The sequence below is a fragment of the Carcharhinus amblyrhynchos genome, chromosome 31, assembly GCF_965287045.1.
Source record: "Carcharhinus amblyrhynchos chromosome 31, sCarAmb.v2.hapA, whole genome shotgun sequence".
NCBI lineage: Eukaryota > Metazoa > Chordata > Chondrichthyes > Carcharhiniformes > Carcharhinidae > Carcharhinus > Carcharhinus amblyrhynchos.
Genome location: NC_137354.1, coordinates 15,785,132 through 15,804,634, shown reverse-complemented (window position 1 = coordinate 15,804,634; position 19,503 = coordinate 15,785,132). Strand labels below are relative to the sequence as shown.

Sequence of the window (19,503 nt, the reverse complement as noted above, 5' to 3'; positions counted from 1 at the left end):
TGATTTTGTTTCGGATTCCAGCATCTGCAATATTTTGCTTTTATCTCAATGATTCTGAGGGGGGGTTTGATAGGATAGACATCGAGAGATTGCTTCCTCCACTCCACCGTAGCTGAGGAATCTGGAACACGGGGGCACACACAGGCTCAGGGAAAGGGGCTGGACTGAGATGAGAAGGAATTTTGTTATCCTTTGTGGAGCTTTCTACCACAGAGGGTGCTGGATGCTCCATCGTTGAATACATTTAAGGCTGAGATGGACGGATCTTTGCTTGTTGGGGGATTATGGGTTTGGGAAATGGGCGAGAGATCTGAGTTGAAGCTAAAGATTAGCCGTGATCATATTGAATGGCAGAGCAGTCATGGAATCAGAGAGATATACAGGACAGAAACGGGCCCTTCGGCCTAACCCACCATGCCGACCAACTGAACTATCCCATTTGCCTGTGTTTGGGCCCATATCCCTCTAAACCTTTCCCATCCACGTACCTGTCCAAATGTCTTTTAAATGTTGTAACTGTGCCTGCCTCTACCACCTCCTCTAGCAACTCATTCTATACACGCACTGCCCTCTGTGTGAAACAGTTGCCCCTCAGGTCCCTTTCAAATCTTTCCCCTCTCCTCTTAAACCTATGCCCTCTAGTTTTGGACTGCCTGACCCTGGGGAAAAGACCTTGTCTATTCACCTTAACTGTAGGTCTCGTGATTTTATAAACCTCAATGAGGTCATTCCCTCATCCTTCTATGTTCCAGGGGAAAAAAGTCCCAACCCATCCAGCCTCTCTTTGTACTTCAAACCTTCCAGTCCTGGTGACACCCTTGTCATTCTGGTGAATCCATATGGTCTACTCCTGCTCTTACTCCTGATTCTGTGACTTGCAAGAAAGAGGCAGTGTAACAACTCTCATTGTTAAGTACAGATTAACCTAAGTTTGATCAGTGCTAGTCAGCATAGTTTTGTTCAGGGAAGATCGTGTCTTCCCAACCAATAGAATCTGTTGAGGGAGTAACAAGGAGGATTGATAAGGGTAGTGCAGTGGATGTTGTCTATATGGATTTCAGGAAGGCATTTAGCAAGGTCGCACATGGAAGACTGGTCAGAAAAGTGAGATCTCATGCGATACAGAGGAAGGTGGCAAGTTGGATCCATAGTTGGCTCAATGACAAGAAACAAATGGTGGACGGTTTGCAAATGGAAAATGGTCTGATGGTCTTGTCTATATTGGTTGAATATACCAGACATTGCAGGATTCGAGAATTGTGCATCGCAACCTCATGATATTGGGCTTCCTGGCTCTGAGACTCTAATGTGTTGCTGGACAGGCAACTCTATTGTAAATGATATGGTCTGGTTCTGCCGCCTCAAGAACGACCTGCCTGTTTCTTTCTCTCCCTGGCTCACAGTTCACTGGGAGAAAGAGGAGTGTGAATGCGCACATAGTCCGGGACATGAAAATAATGGGAAAACATTTGGGACCAACTCCACGTTTGATCCGAGGGCTCACAGATCTCAGCCGAGGTCCTTAGTCTGAAGCATCTTTAGATGAAGGAGGGGAAATCTCCTGAGGGTTATCCTTTCTGATCGCTGCCAGTGTGGTTGGATGAAGACAAGATCAGGCAGAACTGGAAGGTTCTTTGTGGTTGCAAATATGCTTAGAAAGAATGGCGATGAGTGAAGCATTGCTGGAACCTGTTGAAGCACTTCTGAACAAAGGCACTCTTTCAGAACTAAAGGAGAGAATATTAAGGAAATATTAAGAAAAGTTTAAATTAAGTTTAATTTTGGTTTCTCCCTGGCCACGAACTGAGAGAGTTTGGGATCGTCACACTTTGGCTACTGTCTGTATTTCCATTCTCTGAATGTCAGGTTTTACACCAATAAATATTAACTATCTCGCATGATAGCACAGTGGTTAGCACTGCCGCCCCACAGCGCCAGGGACCTGGGTTCGATTCCCATCTGGGGTCACTGTCTGTGAGGAGTCTGCATGTTCTCCCTGTGTCCGCATGTGTCCTCCCACAATCTGAAAGACGTGCTGGTTAGGTGCACTGGCCATGTTAAATTCTCCCTCAGTGTACCCAAACAGGCACAGGAGTGTGGCAACTAGGAGATCTTCACAATAATTCCATTGCAATGTTAATGTAAGCCTATTTGTGACATTAATAGATAAACTTTAAAAAGTATCTATTGTGCTATGTAGCACTCAAGTGTATTCTCAAATGTCCAATTCAACAATGTTAATGGAATATTTTTATTCACAACTTGAATGTCTTGATTCTGTGACTTGCAAGAAAGAGGCAATGTAACAACTCTCATTGTTAAGTACAGATTAACCTAAGTTTGATCAGTGCTAGTCAGCATGGTTTTGTTCAGGGAAGATCGTGTCTTCCTAACCTGATAGAATCTGTTGAGGGAGTAACAAGGAGGATTGATAAGGGTCGTGCAGTGGATGTTGTCTATATGGATTTCAGGAAGGCATTTGACAAGGTCGCACATGGAAGACTGGTCAGAAAAGTGAGATCTCATGCAATACAGAGGAAAGTGGCAAGTTGGATCCATAGTTGGCTCAGTGACAAGAAACAAATGGTGGATGGTTTGCAAATGGAAAATGGCTCCTAGTAGCGTTCCACAGGATTAAGTTTTGGGGTTGTTACTGTTTGTTGTATATATTAATGATTCAGACTTAAATGTGGGAGGCATGATTGAGAAATTTGCAGAAGGCACAGAAATTGGCTGTGTTTTTGATAGTGAAAAGGATATTTTGTCACTCCAGAATAATATCACTGATTTGGTTGAGTTGAGCAGAGAAATGGCAAATGGAATTCAATTGGGAAACGTGTGAGGTAATGCATTTGGGAAGGGCAAACCAAGCAAAGGAATAATCAGTAAATTGGAAGATATTGGGCAGGAATTTACAGCCTTGCTCGTCCTGAAACTGTAAAACCCTACCCCAGGTCAACCAACCTTTTCACGTTCTGCCCCTCGCCTGAATTGATGCCCATGGTAGGCGGGACAGTAAAATTCCGGCTTTGGAGAGGAGTTGAGGAAAAGAGAGACCTTGGAGTGTATGTCCACAGGTCCTTGAAGGTGGCAGGCAGGTGGACAAGGAAGCATTGGGAATGTAAGGTATTGAACACAAAAGCAAGGATGTATGGTGGCACAGTGGTTAGCATTGCTGCCTCACAGCACCAGGGACCCGGGTTTGATTCCTGGCTTGGGCCACTGTCTGTGCAGTTTTCAGGTTCTCCCCGTGTCTGCGTGGGTTTCCTTCGGGTGCTCTGGTTTCCTCCCACATTCCAAAGATGTGCAAGTTAGGTTGAGTGGCCATGCTAAAATTGCCCCTTAGTGTCCCATTTCCTCCCACTGTCCAAAGATGTGCGGGTTAGGTGGATTGGCCATGCTAAATCGCCCTTTAGTGTCATGGGGACTAGCTAGGGTAAATACATTAAGTTATGGAGTTAGAGCATTGGTGGGAGTGTGGCCGGTGCAGACTTGATGGGCTGAATGGCCTCCTTCTGCATTGTAGGATTTTATTGTCATTTATTTTAGTACTGTTTAAAATGCAAGGGAAGCAGAGGACAATGAAGTCACAATCATGGTAAAAACCCTCCTTCGATCAAAGTAGCAGTTAAATGCAGATGGCATTTTTCTCATGTAACATGTAGGTTGAACTTGTGCAAAGGGTGATTTACAGGGCAATATGTTCAAAGGTCTTGCTTGGTCACTTAACTACAGACCTACTAGTGATGGAGCCAGCATCATCTAACAGATTGAGTAGTGTATCGGGGGACACTAGATAGTAAATCCATCGATATTGAAATTACTGGGGTTTTGCTAGAAGGTGTTTCATTTGTCAATTATTTTTTAAATTCCTTCATGGGCTGTGTACTTTGCTAGCTGGACCAGTATCTATTGCCCATCCCTAATTCCTTGTGAAGGTGGTGGAGAGCTGCCTTCTTAAACTGCTGCACTCCATGTGGTGTAGGAACACCCACAGGGCAGTTAGGCAGAGTGTCACAGGGTGAAAATCCTGGCAATTAAGGAATAGTTGATATATTTCCAAGTCAGGTTGGAGTGCGGATTGGAGAGAAACTTGCAGGTGTTCCCATGAGCCTGTCGCTCTGATTGTTTTCGGTACAAGAGGGTTTGTAAATTTTAATAATTTATACAGGTATAAGATTTGGATGCAATTTGGGGCATTGTACTGGCCCCCAACAATCGACCAATGTGACGTTCCCATGTCCCACACTAGCTACCTGTCTGGACACTGATTTACTATGGAACTGTCCAATTGTAACACTACATTCTGCACTCCTCTCCTTTCCTTCTCTATGAACGGTATGCTTTGAATGCATAGTGCGCAAGAAACACTACTTTTCACTGTTTACCAATACATGTGACAATAATAAATCAAATCAAATCAATTAATGTTTAAACTTTGGCCGTTGTGTTATGTACCCGTAGACAGTGAAATGATTAAGAACGTCTGAAACTCATTCACTTGCAGGGTAAATAGGTGGTGTTACAGGGATAGGGCCTGGGTGGGATTGCTGTTGGTGCAGACTCGATGGGCTGAATGGGCTCCTTCTACACTTTAGGGATTCTATGATTCACGTAGGTTTCTGAAGGGGTGAGGCTTATTTAAATAATCAGTCATACTGCGTTCAGCCACCAGATGGTGTCCTTCCACAGGGGAGGGTGGCTTAGCCACTTATTGCCATGATACCTTGTCACTAGGTGTAGATTTTGCAGGATCCAGAAGGAATTGCTTTCTCATCTCGCTCCATCTTCAACACCTCATCTCATGCATGTCCACTACACGTTCATGAACAGCTGGTTATATGTTAGCATGTCTGTGAAGATAATCACCATAAATTATAAAGAACTTTCTGTAATATTAGTTGTGTTGGTTCTGTTTTATTCATTCATAGGATTTGGGCATCGCTGGCTGGCCAGCATTTATTGCCCATCCCTAGTTGTCCTTGAACCGAGTGACTTGCCAAGCTATTTCTGGGGGCAGCTGAGAATCAACCACATTGCTGTGGATCTGGAGTCACATGTAGGCCAAACTCGGTCAGGACAGCAGATTTCCTTCCCTAAAGGTTTTTCCAACAATGGTTTCACGGTCATCAGTAGATTCTTAATTTTTTTTTATTGAATTCAAATTGCACCATCTGCCGTAGCGGGATTTGAACCCGGGTCCCCAGAACATTAGCTGAGTTCCTGGATTAATAGTCTAGTGATAATAAACTGGGCCATCGCCTCCCCCAGTAGGAGGTCTTGTGGCGCAGTGGTAGTATTCATCCTACCATAGATCCAGAAGCTCTGGGTTCAAGTCTAACCCCAGGACTTGTTGCCTATGTTTTTAATATGGGGCTGATAATCTGCTCTGGAGTCCTTCCATCACTATCCCCCAAAGAGGGAAAACTGTGTGTGTGGGAAATATGTTTTAAAAACATGAGTGGGTTAAAACTGTTCAACTAACAGACAGAGGAAGGGATAGCAGTCAGAATTGGATGATATGGAGCAGTGACCGTTCACACAATTGCCAGGCAATGAACGTCCCTAACAAGAATCTAACTATCTTTCTTGACACTAAATGGCATTACCATCTCTATCAATCGGGGTTACCATTGACCAGGAACTCAACAAGATCAGTACCGTGGCTATAAAAGCATGTCAGAGACTGGGAATTCTGCAGCGAGTAACTCACCACCTGTATTCAGAACTCTGCTTATGTTACCTGCGGGTGTGTCTCTGTAATGACTTTAATCAGGCCGTTCTGATCAGTTTTTATAGTCTCATCAATTTCTGCTAAACAATATCTCTGATATGACAATTCATACCTCAATTTCTCTAGATGCCTGCTAATCTTGTTATTGTGCAAATAACATCTCTAAAGTTTAAGATTATTTATTAGTGTCACAGGTTTATTGCAATGAAGTTACTGAAAATCCCCTAGTCGCCACACTCCAGTGCCTGTTCGGTATACTGAGGGAGAATTTAGCACGGCCAGTGCACCCTGACCAGCACATCTATTGGTCTGTGAGGAAACCGGGGCACCCAGAGGAAACCCACGCAGACACAGTGCTAACAACTGTGCCATTGTGCTGTCCACCTCTCGATGCCTGCTAATCTTGTTACCGATCTGTCACTTTCTTTACATCACAAGTTCACTTTTAACCCTGTTAACTTCCAAATTCTGAACACGTCCTCTTTTTAAAAAAAAGTAACATCTTAATTTGAAAGGCACTTTCATTTCTCAATCAATTAAAAAAAACTGAAATTAAGAATCTACCGATGACCGTGAAACCATTGTCTATTGTCGTAAAAACCCATCTGGTTCATTAATGTCCTCTTAGGGAACGAAATTTGCCGTCCTTACCTGGTCTGGCCTACATGTGACTCCAGAGCCACAGCAATGTGGTTGACTCTCAACTGCCTCCAAGGGCAACTAGGGATGGGCAATAAATGCTGGCCAGCCAGCGACACCCCATGTCCCATGAATGAATAACTCAAATATTTACAACTCTAACCATCTTTCCATTTAGTCTTTGGCCTACTGACTTGCTGTGGCCCAGTTATTACAATGAAAGTGTCTAACTTTCCTTCTCTCTGATTTCCCCAGCACTCTCTTTTAATTTTTAATTTTGAGGTGACACCTCCTTGGAATCTTCAATCACCCCCTCTCCTGCTTGACTGGTAATTCTAATACCTTCCCTTTTTTGAGCTTGCTAAGAGTTAAATGATTGTTGAACGAAAGGCTTTGAGCTATGAACTTAATAACAAGTTCAGCTGCATGCCTTGCTGTTTTAACTCTGATGCTGGTTAGGGGCATTGGCCACGCTAAATTCTCGGTGAGTGTACCTGGACAGGTGCCGGAACGTGGCTGTTTTAAATCTTGGTTCCTCTACATGAGTCTTCATCTCATAGACAACCAGTCTTAACATTTTTCCAACAGAATTACTTCTCTCAGGGCCTCATAGGTTTCTGCTGTTTTTAATGTTCTCACCCACCTACTCTGTTTAATCCTTTCAAATTCAATGTAAGTTTGTCCAAGCTTTTTTTTTTAAATTTTGAAACTTTTGTCTATTAGCCTTTAGTACTAACTCGTAAGAACTCCGTATAGCTTTCTTCACTTGTATCGTACTCCCCAGATTTTCCCTCTGACAAAGACTTCATTCACCCCATCAAGAGTTTAGCCTGTGAGAGCAGCGTCCCTATCTGTTGTGGCCATTTCATCTGTTTAGCTATTTTCTCAAAAACATTAAAAGATGCCTCACTGTCTCTTTCATCAAATCTTGGCAGTCCCTGTACGAATCTAAACATCTCCCCACTAGCTTCGTGTCTAGAGCTAGTGTCATCCTCATGTAAGCCTGTTGCCCTGGCTGCAGTTCACTGCATTTTAATTTGATGTTCTCTCTCTTTTTACCCTTTTCTCTTCCTGCCAGCGTTAACTTTGGCACTTCCAAAGCTATCTCTTTATTCTCATCCCCTTTGGAAAGCTCTCTCTTTCCCTCTCTTTGTTCTCATTCTCTCTCTTTTCCTTCCATTTCTAAATTCTTCATTGATGTTTCTCTTTGTAATTGAATTTCAGCTAATTTAATGTCCCGCTTCTCAAGATACTGGGTCTGTCTGACACCACTTCTAAATTTAAATGTATTGCTGTGCTTTCAATTGCCTTAGCTTTCTTTGTCCCTGTCAATAATCCTAATTCCAATTTAGCTGCAAATTCTACCAGGTGAGCTTTAGATACACTTTTCAAATTTGCTAAGCTTACATTGTCTACTTTCAAATAAGCCTGGGATAGAACAGAAGCCATCCTGCACAGGATTAGCACTGCTGCCTCACAGCGCCAGGGGCATTTTTCATTCTCTCCTTATTCTTCCTTCCTGTCTCTTCTCTCTCCCTCTCCTAATTCCTTTTCCTCCTTTTATTCCACTTTCTTTACCTGATTTGACACAACATTTAGCAACTCTAATTCGCCCTCCTTCTCAGTCCTTCCCCTCCCTTCAGTTTCTTATTTCTTAATCTCGAAGGGGTGTATCAGTAGTCCCATTGTTCATAGAGATCCCAGTTACCCCTCGCCCTCGCTATGCCATTCTCACTTGCCACAACTTCCTGCGCAAAAAAAAAACCTAAAGCCTAACCACACACAAGTCTTACTCACGGGGCAAGCTGAAGGATACCCCACGCTGACCCACCACCTTCTCTAAGTGCCTGGTCTTCCCCAGTCAAATTGAACCAGAGAGGATTATGTGGTTATGGAGGTACAGCATGGCGTAAGGATTAGTTTTGCACTTAGGAAAGAGCTGGTGCCAAAAGAGCAGGGCAAATGGTTGCCTCCCTGGCAATAAATGATGAGGATTTTGTTCACAATTCATTGATATCTCATTGAAGGTATCGAACTTGACTGTGAAAAGAGAGTGCTTTGCAGCTTTCAATTTATACCATACCCCGTCATCCTTTGAAATTTGGCATATTGTGTTTGTCCTGATGAATGCAAGACCAAAAACTTTGACAGCATCACACGTTTTAGCAATATTTTCCGATATGAGATCCCTGGTGATTGCCACTTCAGAAGTATGTCATTGCTTGGAAAGTGCTTTGAGGCATTCTGTGGCCGTAGAAAGTGAAATTTGAATGCAAATTCTTGCTTCCTCTTTCTCACGTGGATTGTGGGCACAAGTTACCATCAAAAGAACCATTCATCCGATATTTAAGTTTATTTATTAGTGTCACAAGTAGGCTGATATTAACACTCCAATGAAGTTACTGTGAAAATCCCCTAGTTGCCACACTCGGGCACCTGTTCGGGTACGCTGAGGGAGAATTTAGCACAGCCAATGCACCTAACCAGCACGTCCTTCAGAGTGTGGGGGGAGAACTGGACCACCCAGAGGAAACCCATGCAGACATGGCGCGAACGTGCAGACTCCGCCTAGACAGTGACCCAAGCTGGGAATGGACTTGATGGAATGTTGATTAACAAAGGGGGTGAAAGGTTACCGGGGCTTGATGGGAATGTGGGATCGAGTTTACACTCAGATCAGCCGTGGTCTTATTTGGTGCTGGGGCAGGTTCGAGGACTGCGTGACCTACTCCTGCTCCTAATCTGTTTATTCGGATGTATGCTAGACAGTAGCTTGCGATCTGAGGATTTCACCAGTGCTACAGATCCCCGGATTTGCTAAGATTAAAATAAAATTATCTTGCAATTCTGTCTTTGCCTATATATGCTGAGTTTGTGAACCCACCTCTCCATTCAACTGATGAAGGAGCAGTGATCCGAAAGCTGGTGATTCCAAATAAACCTGTTAGACTATAACCTGGTGTTGTGAGACTTCTTACTGTGCCCACCTCAGTCCAACGCTGGCATCTCCGCATCGTAAAATAAAAGTGATTGGCCTAGTTTCAGTGCACTGGAAAAGTGTTGCTTCTTTGAAAATTTGTGAATATTCCAGATCTTTGGTAATGGTTATTTAATAAATTGTATCATTCTGTTTCCCCGATGTAGGTGTCGGAATTCCAGAGCTGCTCCAGGCCATTCTGGAACTCCTCCCGCTGGACACGTACGTCAGTTGCCCAGTAAGTATTTCTGTTAAGTGCACCAAAAGATTTAGGTGATCTCAAATTTCTTATTGAAACTGGACCTGTGCATCACTGTTATGTGCCTGATAAATATTGAAGTCTAGAAAAGGCAATACCAGGGTATGTCTCTTTTAGCATTGACTTTCCCAAGTTGTGTACCTCACAAGGTGCTAATTTCTGGGATCACCAATAGAATTGCACGCACTTTTTCTTGCTTTCCATAAGAATCAGCAAATCCCTACCATGCAGATGGAGGCCATTCAGCCCATCAAGCCTGCTCAGACAACCATCCCACCCCCCAGGTCCTATCCCTGTAACCCCATGTATTTATCCTACTAACCTTCCTGACGCTAAGGGGCAATTTAGCACAGCCAATCCACCTAACCCGCACATCTTTGGACTGTGGGAGGAAACTGGAGCGTCCGGAGGAAACCCACGCAGACACGGGGAGAACGTTCAAACTCCACACAGTCACCCGAGTCCGGAATTGAACCTGGGTCCCTGGCACTGTAAGGCAACAGTGCTAACCACTGTGCCACCATGCCACCCCAGACTGCAAGGTGTTTTCAAATGAGGAATATGAGATATAATGGAAATCATTAGCGGGAACATTGATTTATAGGTGGGAAACAACTACAATATCTACCTGTGGACCGGCAAACTAAAGATCACTGAATTAAGTTAGGAGGGTGTAGGATTTCACAGGTAAATGTGAGGGAATTATTGAGGATGAGTAGATAGTACTGGAGAGAACAGGTGAATGACCAAGATCAGCAAAGTATGCACTGAGGCTTGGGTTGGGCTAGGAGAGTGAGACTTAGCCAGTGTAACCAGGTACAGGGTTACCAAGTTATAGGGGAAATGTTAAGAGAAAGCAGAATGGATATTAGGGTCTGTTAAGGCAGGAACAGGTTAACAGGAGCAGTAAGAAGATAGAGGTGACATAGCAAGTTCCAAATACGAATGGACACCAAACTGAGGTCCTCAATGTAGAAGATCAGAGCAAAAAAAGACAGAGAATCATACAAGTTTATCATCATAGGCTGACAGGGTGGAGTTTGCATGTTCTCCCAATGTTGGCATGGGTTTCCTCTTGGGGCTCTGGTTTTCTCCCATTGTCCAAAGATGTGCGGGTTAGGTGGATTGGCCGTGCTAAATTGCCCCTAGTATCAGGAGGACTAGCTAGAGTAAATACATAGGGTTATGGGGTTAGGACCAGGGTGGGATTGTGGTCGGTGCAGGCTCGATGGGCCCAATGGCCTCCTTCTGCACTGTAAAGATTCTATGAAAAATGAGAGCATAGGGGGAAATTGGAAAACAAAAGGATACTTCAGACAGAAGGTTTCCTTCCTTAGAAAGTGATGGATGGGGTTTGTTGGATGGATAAAGTGGGTTGGGAAGTGTGGGGGGAGAGCGGGACGCGAGTGTGTGGGCTGTTGGTATTGATGACTTTAAACATCGTTTCAGTTCTAGCTCCGAGGTTCTTACCCAACGTGGACTGAATGAGGTAAAGATTTGATTTGTGAGCTGACTGGAAGGGTTCACCATGTTTGGGCAGAGTAACTTTAGCCTTGGTGGGCTCAGATGGTCAACACAAAACTGACTCCATTTAATATCAGTTGGCAACCTCATAAAGGCCGCAGCATGGCTGATATGAGAAGTGGTGAAAATGTTGGACAGGCAGGATGAGGGGTGTTCCTTAAAGGTTGCAGTGGAAGTATAATGTAGGCAGATTAAATGGGGATTTGCTCTGCCTCTGGCTGTATGTATTTGGGCAGCATGGTGCCTCACAGCGCCAGGGACCTGGGTTCAATTCCAGCCTTGGGTGTCTGTATGGAGTTTATACATTCTCCCCGTGTCTGCGTGGGTTTCCTCCAGTTGCCTCCCACAATCCAAAAGTGTGTAGGTAAGGTGGATTGATCATGTTAAGTTGTCCTGTAGTGTCCATAGATGTGCAGGTTGGGGGTAAAGGCCTGGGGCTACGGGGATGGGGTGGGAGAGAGGCCCTGTGTGGTCTACTCTGTCAGAGGGAGGGGCAGACTCAATGGGCTGAGTGGCCTCCTTCTGCACTGTGGGGATTCTAGGATTTGAAAATATGCAATGCTGATCCGAGGTTCCTGAAATCCCTCAACTAGACAAGCACAAAAAGATCCAAGAACGGTCACAAATCTTATACACGAGTGTGCAAGCAGTTTGTTTCCATTGACTGCTTTGTTGCATGTCATGGAGCTCTGGGACACTTATAAAACCCTAATCAATATTCCCAATGTCTGCTTTGGGAATTATTCATCAATAAAGGATGAGTGATATGGGTGAACTGTTTAACACATGACAATCCACTCAATTTAAAAAAGACAAACCAGCAATCAGGAGCATTGAGGGCTTGCTGCCTCACAGCACCAGGGACCCAGGTTCAATTCCCAGCTTGGGTCACTGTCTGTGTGGAGTTTGCACATTCTCCCCGTTTCTGCATGGGTTTCCTCCGGGTGCTCCAGTTTCCTCCCATAGTCCAAATGATGTGCTGGTTAGGTGCATTGGCCGTGCTAAATCGTCACTCAATGTACCCGAACAGGCACCAGAGTGTGGTGATTAGGGGATTGTCACAGTAACTTCATTGCAATGTTAATGTAAGCCTACTTATGACACTAACAAAATAAAAATTTCAAAAAGTCTAGGCCGTCTGAACTTGAGGGTTTGGTTGCCAGGATTCACAGAACAGCCTATAAGTTGCACATTATATAGCAGAGGTGATGGCCTAGTGGTATTATCACTAGACTATTAATCTAGAAACTCAGCTAATGTTCTGGGGACACGGGTTCGATTCCCACCACAACAGATGGTGGAATTTGAATTCAATAAAAAAATTTGGAATTACTAATCTACTGATGACCATTGCTAATTGTGGGAAAAATCCATCTGGTTCACTACTGTCCTTTAGGGAAGGAAATCTGTCTCCCTTACCTGGTCTGGCCTACATGTGACTCCAGAGCCACAGCAAATGTGGTTGACTCTCAACTGCCTCTGAAATGACCTAGAAAGCCACTCAAGAACAATTAGGGATGAGCAATAAATGCTGGTCCCGCTAGCGATGCCCAGGAATGAATAAACAAAAATTGGTTACAAAATAATGGAACACAAAAAGGGACATAGAAGGTCAGGCGTCATATCCATTGGTTCGCGGTTTATAGTGGGTGCACAAGCAGGTGGACCCAGAGCTGCTGATGGGCTATCTATAGAGAATCTCATATATAGAAAGCATGTATAACTCAATGACAGCTTAAGATTTTGTACCGCGTCACATGGTTTTATAGCACAGTGACACTATTTATAATAGACATTTCCTTCCTTCTTTGGGACTGCGTGGGGCTGAATTTCCCCAAAGAGATGGGAAATAGGAGTCATGACTGTTTTCAAGTCCCACACGTGCCTCTGGTGGGAAACTGATTAAGATCGAGGTCTCCATGTGCTTGAGGCTTTTTTTGTTCATTTGTGGGACATGGGTGTCGCTGGCTGGGCCAGCATTTATTGCCCATCCCTACTTGCCCTTGGAGGGCAGTTGAGAGTCAACCACATTGCTGTGGCTCTGGAGTCACGTGTAGGCCAGACTGGGTAAGGACAGCAGATTTCCTTCCCTAAAGGACATTGGTGAACCAGATGAGTTTTTCCAACAATGATAGTTGTCCAGTTGAAACAGTGTCATGGGACCTTTTACATCTGCCCCAGAGAGCAATGGGATCGTAATATACTGTCTTATCTGAAAAACGGCAGCTCTGCCATAGAAACACTCCTTCAGTAGACATGGTGTTATTGTGGATGATGAGCTCAAGTCCTAGTGTTTAAAACTCCAACCCTCTAACTCTGAAGCTCCGCAGCCTTATTTGACCATCCAGTGCTCAGAAAAAAACTTGGATGCTTCAGGGCGGCTTGGTGGCACAGTGGTTAGCACTGCTGCCTCACACCGCCCGGGACCCTGGATTCACTTCCCGGCTCGGGTCACTGTCTGTGTGGAGTTTGCACGTTCTCCCCGTGTCTGCGTGGGTTTCCTCTGGGTGCTCCGGTTTCATCTCACAGTCCAAAGATGTGCGGATTAGGTTGATTGGCCGTGCTAAATTGTTCCTAGTGTCGGCGGGGTTGTGGGGGGGGTGTTGATGGAGATTAGCAGGTTAAATGCATGAACTTACGGGAGTAGGGCCTGGGTGGGATTGTGGTTTGGTACAGACTCGATGGGCCGAATGGTCTGCTGTCAGGATTCTATGATTCTATGACCTGGGTACCGATGTGCTGGATAATGACCAAGCGAGGAAACTCTTTCTGATTCTGTTACACTTGCTATCCAAGGGTCATGAGGGCCAAGTCTTGTACCCTAATTGGAGCACTGTCTTTAACCAGTCTTATACAGAGTGGCAGACTGTATTCAGCTCCATACCAGACAATATGTTCCCATGGGCAGTGCTGAAGGTTAGTTCCCTGGCATCGCAAAACGCATTTGTATTCTCATTAAGCAGGGACGAAGGGGTTAAATGTTTTGCATGCACGCCTTTGTTTCTTGCTTTTTTTTGACAAACATTGCTGATGCTAATGGATTTTCTGTTCAGCGCAATTAAACCGCTGCTAAATATAAAGCAGATGTTTGAACTCTAGCAAGGATACGGGCTTGATAGTACGGTGGGGCGCCTGTCGTATCATCTCACTGCTGCCTTGTCGACCTCAATTAATAATCAATGATTCTTAGTGCAGAGCGGGCCACTTGTTGTAATTGCTTTCCTCACCATCGCTGCAGAGAAATATACACGTCTGAAGTGTCTGTTCCACAGCCTCTCTCCTGCTTGTTCTGTGTCCCTGTTTGGTGTTTAATAAGAAAGGACAAATGATGCTCCTATCACCTGAGCTGTCACTTCCCTTGTAGATTTTGGTTAACCAGATGTTGGTGTTTAATGAAGCTGTAATGTACTGGATTCGGTAGTGGCAGGGCTCATCATTATGGGGACAGGGTCAGCTGCTAAGGTTTGTGAAGTTTGCAGGAGTGGCACATCCCCATTAGTGTTATTGACATTCCAGCTAACTGTGTTGTGATATTTATCTGCTGCCTTTTCATTTAGCAACGTAATGTATACTACTCCTAATTTGTCAGGTCCGTACCATCATTATGATTGTGGGGGAGGCTGCCTAGACTTTAGCTTCCTTCCTGGTTGCAACCTGTTCTCCTTGCTTGCTGAGGTAACTGCTGCAAACACAACTCCAACTTGTTTCCATATCCCTGCTCCTTTATTTCTGGGATTCCCCAAAGATCTTTGCTAATCCTCCTCTTCCTAATCAATGTGCTGTCCCTTGGGGAACTAATCTGTAATCATGGTGTCACTTTTCACATGGAGAGCTATCCCTTCATTACATTCCCTTGCCTTTTCAGCAGGCTCTTTGCTATTAAACTGCTTGCCTGATACTGAGGCTAGAGTTTCCTTTTGTTAAGGAAAGGCTGAAAGACAGCACATTGGCACAGTGGGTTAGCGGTGCTGCCTCTCAGCATCAGGGACCTGGGTTCGATTCCTGGCTTGGGTCACTGTCTATGCAGAGTCTCAATGTGTCCATGTGGGTTTCCTCTGGGTGCTCCTTTTTCCTCCCACAGTCCAAAAGACATGGTGGTTAGGTGTGTTGGCCATGCTAAATTCTCCCTCAGTTTACCTGAACAGGCACTGGGGTGTGGCGACTAGGGGATTATCACATTAACTTCTTTGCTTATGTTAATGTAAGTCTACTTGTGTTAGATGCCAGAACTGGGTGGCACAGTAGTTAGCACTGCTGTCTCACAGCGCCCAGTGACCCAGGTTCAATTCTGGCCTTGGGTGACTGTCCATATGGAATCTGCATGTTATTCCCATGTCTGTGTGGGTTTCCTCCAAAGAAGTACAGTCTAGAGGGACTAACCATGATAACTGTCCAAAGATGTGCAGATTAGTTGAATTCGCCATGCTAAATTGTGCTTAGTGTCCAAAGATGTGCAGGTTTAGTGGATTAACCGTGCTAAATTGCCCTTTAGTGTAAAATGATGTGCAGGTTATGTGGATTGGCCATGCTATATTGTCCCTTAGTGTCCAGATGTTTGCAGATTAGGTGGATTAGCCCTGCTAAATGCTATTTATGGTGATAGGGTGGAGGGGAGGGAGGGCCATCTGGGTAAGATACGCTTTTGGAGAGTAAGTTCAGATCGATGGGCCAAATGGCCTCTTTCTGCACTATAGGGATTCTATGAATTTATTTTCAGAGTTATTGAATCTCTAGAATTGATTAAATGTGTAGTAAATATGGGTTTGCTGTAGATCTTCATAAGAGAATGAGATCAGTTCCTGAGAGTCAAGGCCGCCTGCCATTATGGAATATACATATAAGAGTAGTTGTAATTATCAATGTTGGCTGTTTATTTTGCAGTTTCATTGACCTGATCTCAAAAATCCAAAGGAAATCTCCAAGAACTTTTTTCCCCAAGATTGGGCTAAGTTTTTTCTCTTTTATTTTGTCCCTTTTGGTTCTTTATCTCGCTCCCAGTCACCAGGGAGAGGGCTAGGGCAGGAAGACTGGCTGGTGAAGGATGCAGGAGGCACCATCTCTGGTTGGGACAGCTTGGATGGTTTTTACCCTGCCCCTTTCTTTGTCTGTTTTGTGTATCGTTACTGCTACACATTTATACCTTTCGAAAAAAACCTCCAGAATTATGATTAACTGTGACAGGCTTTTGCATTTCAATTATTTGGTTATTGGTACAACATATCAGCAATATGCACGAGCCTCGATTTTGATTTTGGATGGCTGAACTGACAGTAGTGAGAGGAAAGCTATTTAATAATCAAACAAACCAGAGAGTTACTGTGTTGAATTGATGCCTATTACCCCTGTGGGCAGCACGGTGCCACAATGGTTAGCACTGCTGCCTCACAGCACCAGGGACCCGGGTTCGATTACCGGCTTGGGTCACTGTCTGTGTGGAGTCTCCCCGTATCTGCGTGGGTTATCTCCGGGTGCTCCGGTTTCCCCCCACAGTTCAAAGACGTGCTGGTTAGGGTGCATCGGCCGTGCTAAATTCTCCCTCAGTGTACCCGAACAGGCACCGGAGTGTGGCGACTAGGGGATTTTCACAGTAACTTCATTGCAGTATTAATGTAACCTACTTGTAACACTAATAAATAAACTTAAATTAGCCTAATTTACCACTCCAGGCCTGGCTGCAATAGGGTTTTGTTGTGGACATGCTTTGTAATACTTGAGGAATTGTATTCACTTTCAGAATACCAAGAATTAATCAAACAGTGTTTGAGTTTATAAAGAATGAGATAAATTTATTGATCCTACTTCCCAAAAAAATCCCTATATCATAACCCTCATTCATATGCCTCATGCAGACACACACACACACACACACACACACACAGACATGCACGCGTGCTGGCGCACATGTGCTCGTGCGCACACACACACACACGTGTGCACATTAACATGCCACACTTTGGCGCCTGTTCGGGTCAATGCACCTAACCAGCATGTCTTCCAGACTGTAGGACAAAACCCATGCAGACATGGGAAGAATGTGTAAACTCCACACAGCCAGTGACTCAAGCTGGGAATTGAACCCAGGTCCTTGGTGCTGTGAGGCAGCAGTGCTAACCACTGTGCCACTGTACTATTGGATAGAACATTAAATGTAAGTTTGATACACATGAGAAAAGACAACATTTCTTGAATTTGCAAATTCAGAACTCAGTGACCCCAGGAGTTACAGCATTAATTTAGCAGAAGTAAGAACAGGACAGATAGCAACTGGTAAGAAACTGAGGATTGTAGATACCCTCACTCGTACCGCATGTGAACAGAAACTAGAGCCTCACCAGCAGGAACTGAGGCTGATAGTGTCGAACTGTAAGGCAGAATCTTGTCACTAATCCGAATTTAATTTCTACATCAGTAAGAAACTGTGGTTCGATGTTTGCACTGGTGAAATCAAAATCTTTCTGTGATAACCCCCTTATGAGTTCCCTAGGTGCCTGAGGGTAGTTGAGAGTCAACCACTTTGCTGTGGCTCTGGAGTCACATGTAGGCCAGACCGGGTAAGGACGGCAGATTTCTTTCCCTAAACGACATCAGTGAACCAGATGGATTTTTCCAACTATGGTTTTATGGTCATCAGTAGATTCTTAATTCCAGATATTTTTTGTTGAATTCAAATTCCACCATCTGCCGTGGTGGGATTCGAACCTGGATCCCCAGAACATTAGCTGAGTTTCTGGATTAATAGTCTAGTGATAATACCACTGGATCATCGCCTCCCCAAGATATTGATTGGCCATTCCTTTGGGAACACAGGAACAGGAGTTCTAACATTCAATCAGGTCATAGCTGACCTTTAACTGACTTCACATTTATCCACATTTTATCCATATCACTGATCTGTTGATTTCTCAAATATTTCTCAAAAATTTCAATGGGCCCTATTCCCACAGTTTTTCAGTGTTGGGTGGGGGGTGTGGGGTGGATAATTCCATACTTTTCAATGCCCCTAATGTCTCATAGAATCCCTGCAGTACAGAAAGAGGCCATTCGGCCTGTTGAGTCTGTACCTACCATAATTCCCGCAACCCCACGCATTTACCCTGTTGTACCTCTGACACTATGGTCAATTTAGCGTGGCCAGTCAACCTAACCTGCAAATCTTGGGGCATTAAAGTGGCAATTTAGTGTGGCCAAACCACCTAACCTGCATATCTTTTGGACTGTGGGAGGAAGCTGGAGCATTGGAGGAAACGCACAGAGACATGGGGAGAACATGCAAACTCAATACAGATAGTGACCCGAGTCCGGAATTGATCCCGGGTCCCTGACTTTAACAACTTCTTTGTATGATCTTTTATCCACCATTTTCTTGGAACATATATTGGTACTTAGTAAACACAGGTCCCGGCACATAACTCACTCGCTGCAAAAAGTGGGAGTCCTAAACTTAGAATTGGGCTGTCTAGGGTGAAATACAAAAGCACTTTTTCACATGGCCTTCTCTGTACTGTTGGGATTCTTTGAAATGTAAAGCCTCTCCACGGTCGCTCACATTTTTGAAAAAAAGGTAGCACGGTGGCACAGTGGTCAGCACTGCTGCCTCACAGCACCAGGGATCCGGATTTGATTCCGGCCTTGGGTGACTGTCTGTGTGGAGTCTCCCACAGTACATTCTCCCCATATCTGCATGGGTTTCCTCCCACACTCCAAAGATACACAGGCTAGATTGATTTGTCATGGTTGATTATTCCTTAGTGTCCCAAGATGTGTAGGTTAGATGGATTGGCCATGCTAAATTATCCCTTCGTGTCCAAAGATGTGTAGTTAGACAGATTGGCCACGCTAAATTGTCCCTTAGTATCCCAAGATGTGTAGGTTAGGGGATTAGTGGAGTAAATACATAGGGTTACAGGAGATAGAGATGGGGTAAGATGCTGTATTGGAGAGTCAGTACAGGCTGGATAGGCTGAATGGCCTCCTTCTGCACTGTATGGATTCTATGAAAGCCGATGAGGTGAATCCTTCAATGAGGCAGGCATGCTAAAATGTCAGGAACACCTAAGCCAGCAGCAAACAGAGACTCGTTATAATGAACAAAGATCAAATACTAAAGGTTGAAAATGCCTCCCTGTTACCCACTGTTCGCAAGGTATTTTAAACAGCTGTTGTTCTTTGTGAAGATGTTCTAATTTTATCTTCATGCAAATAAACCTGAAGCTCCCAGTGTATTTTTGGCACCATGATGTTTCCTGCACTTAGCAGAGTTTCAAGTGACTTATTTTTCATATCTTAGAATGGAACACATGATGGTTTGGTAGGCATTCCCTGTGGCTCCTTCACATGTGCCTTCCGAACCCATGACCCCCACCAAATAGA

At 44.4% G+C, this 19,503-nt stretch overlaps 1 protein-coding gene across 4 annotated transcripts in view; it reads left to right on the top strand.

Annotated features, from left to right (window-relative positions):
- fuom (fucose mutarotase) overlaps positions 1-19,503 on the top strand; it is a 144,260-nt gene that overhangs the window by 2,811 nt on the left and 121,946 nt on the right. For all 4 annotated transcript variants that reach the window (XM_080215624.1, XM_080215623.1, XM_080215626.1 and 1 more), the window contains exon 3: positions 9,518-9,588. In XM_080215624.1, the coding sequence (XP_080071750.1) occupies positions 9,518-9,588 (71 nt within the window). The remainder of the gene's footprint in view (positions 1-9,517; positions 9,589-19,503) is intronic.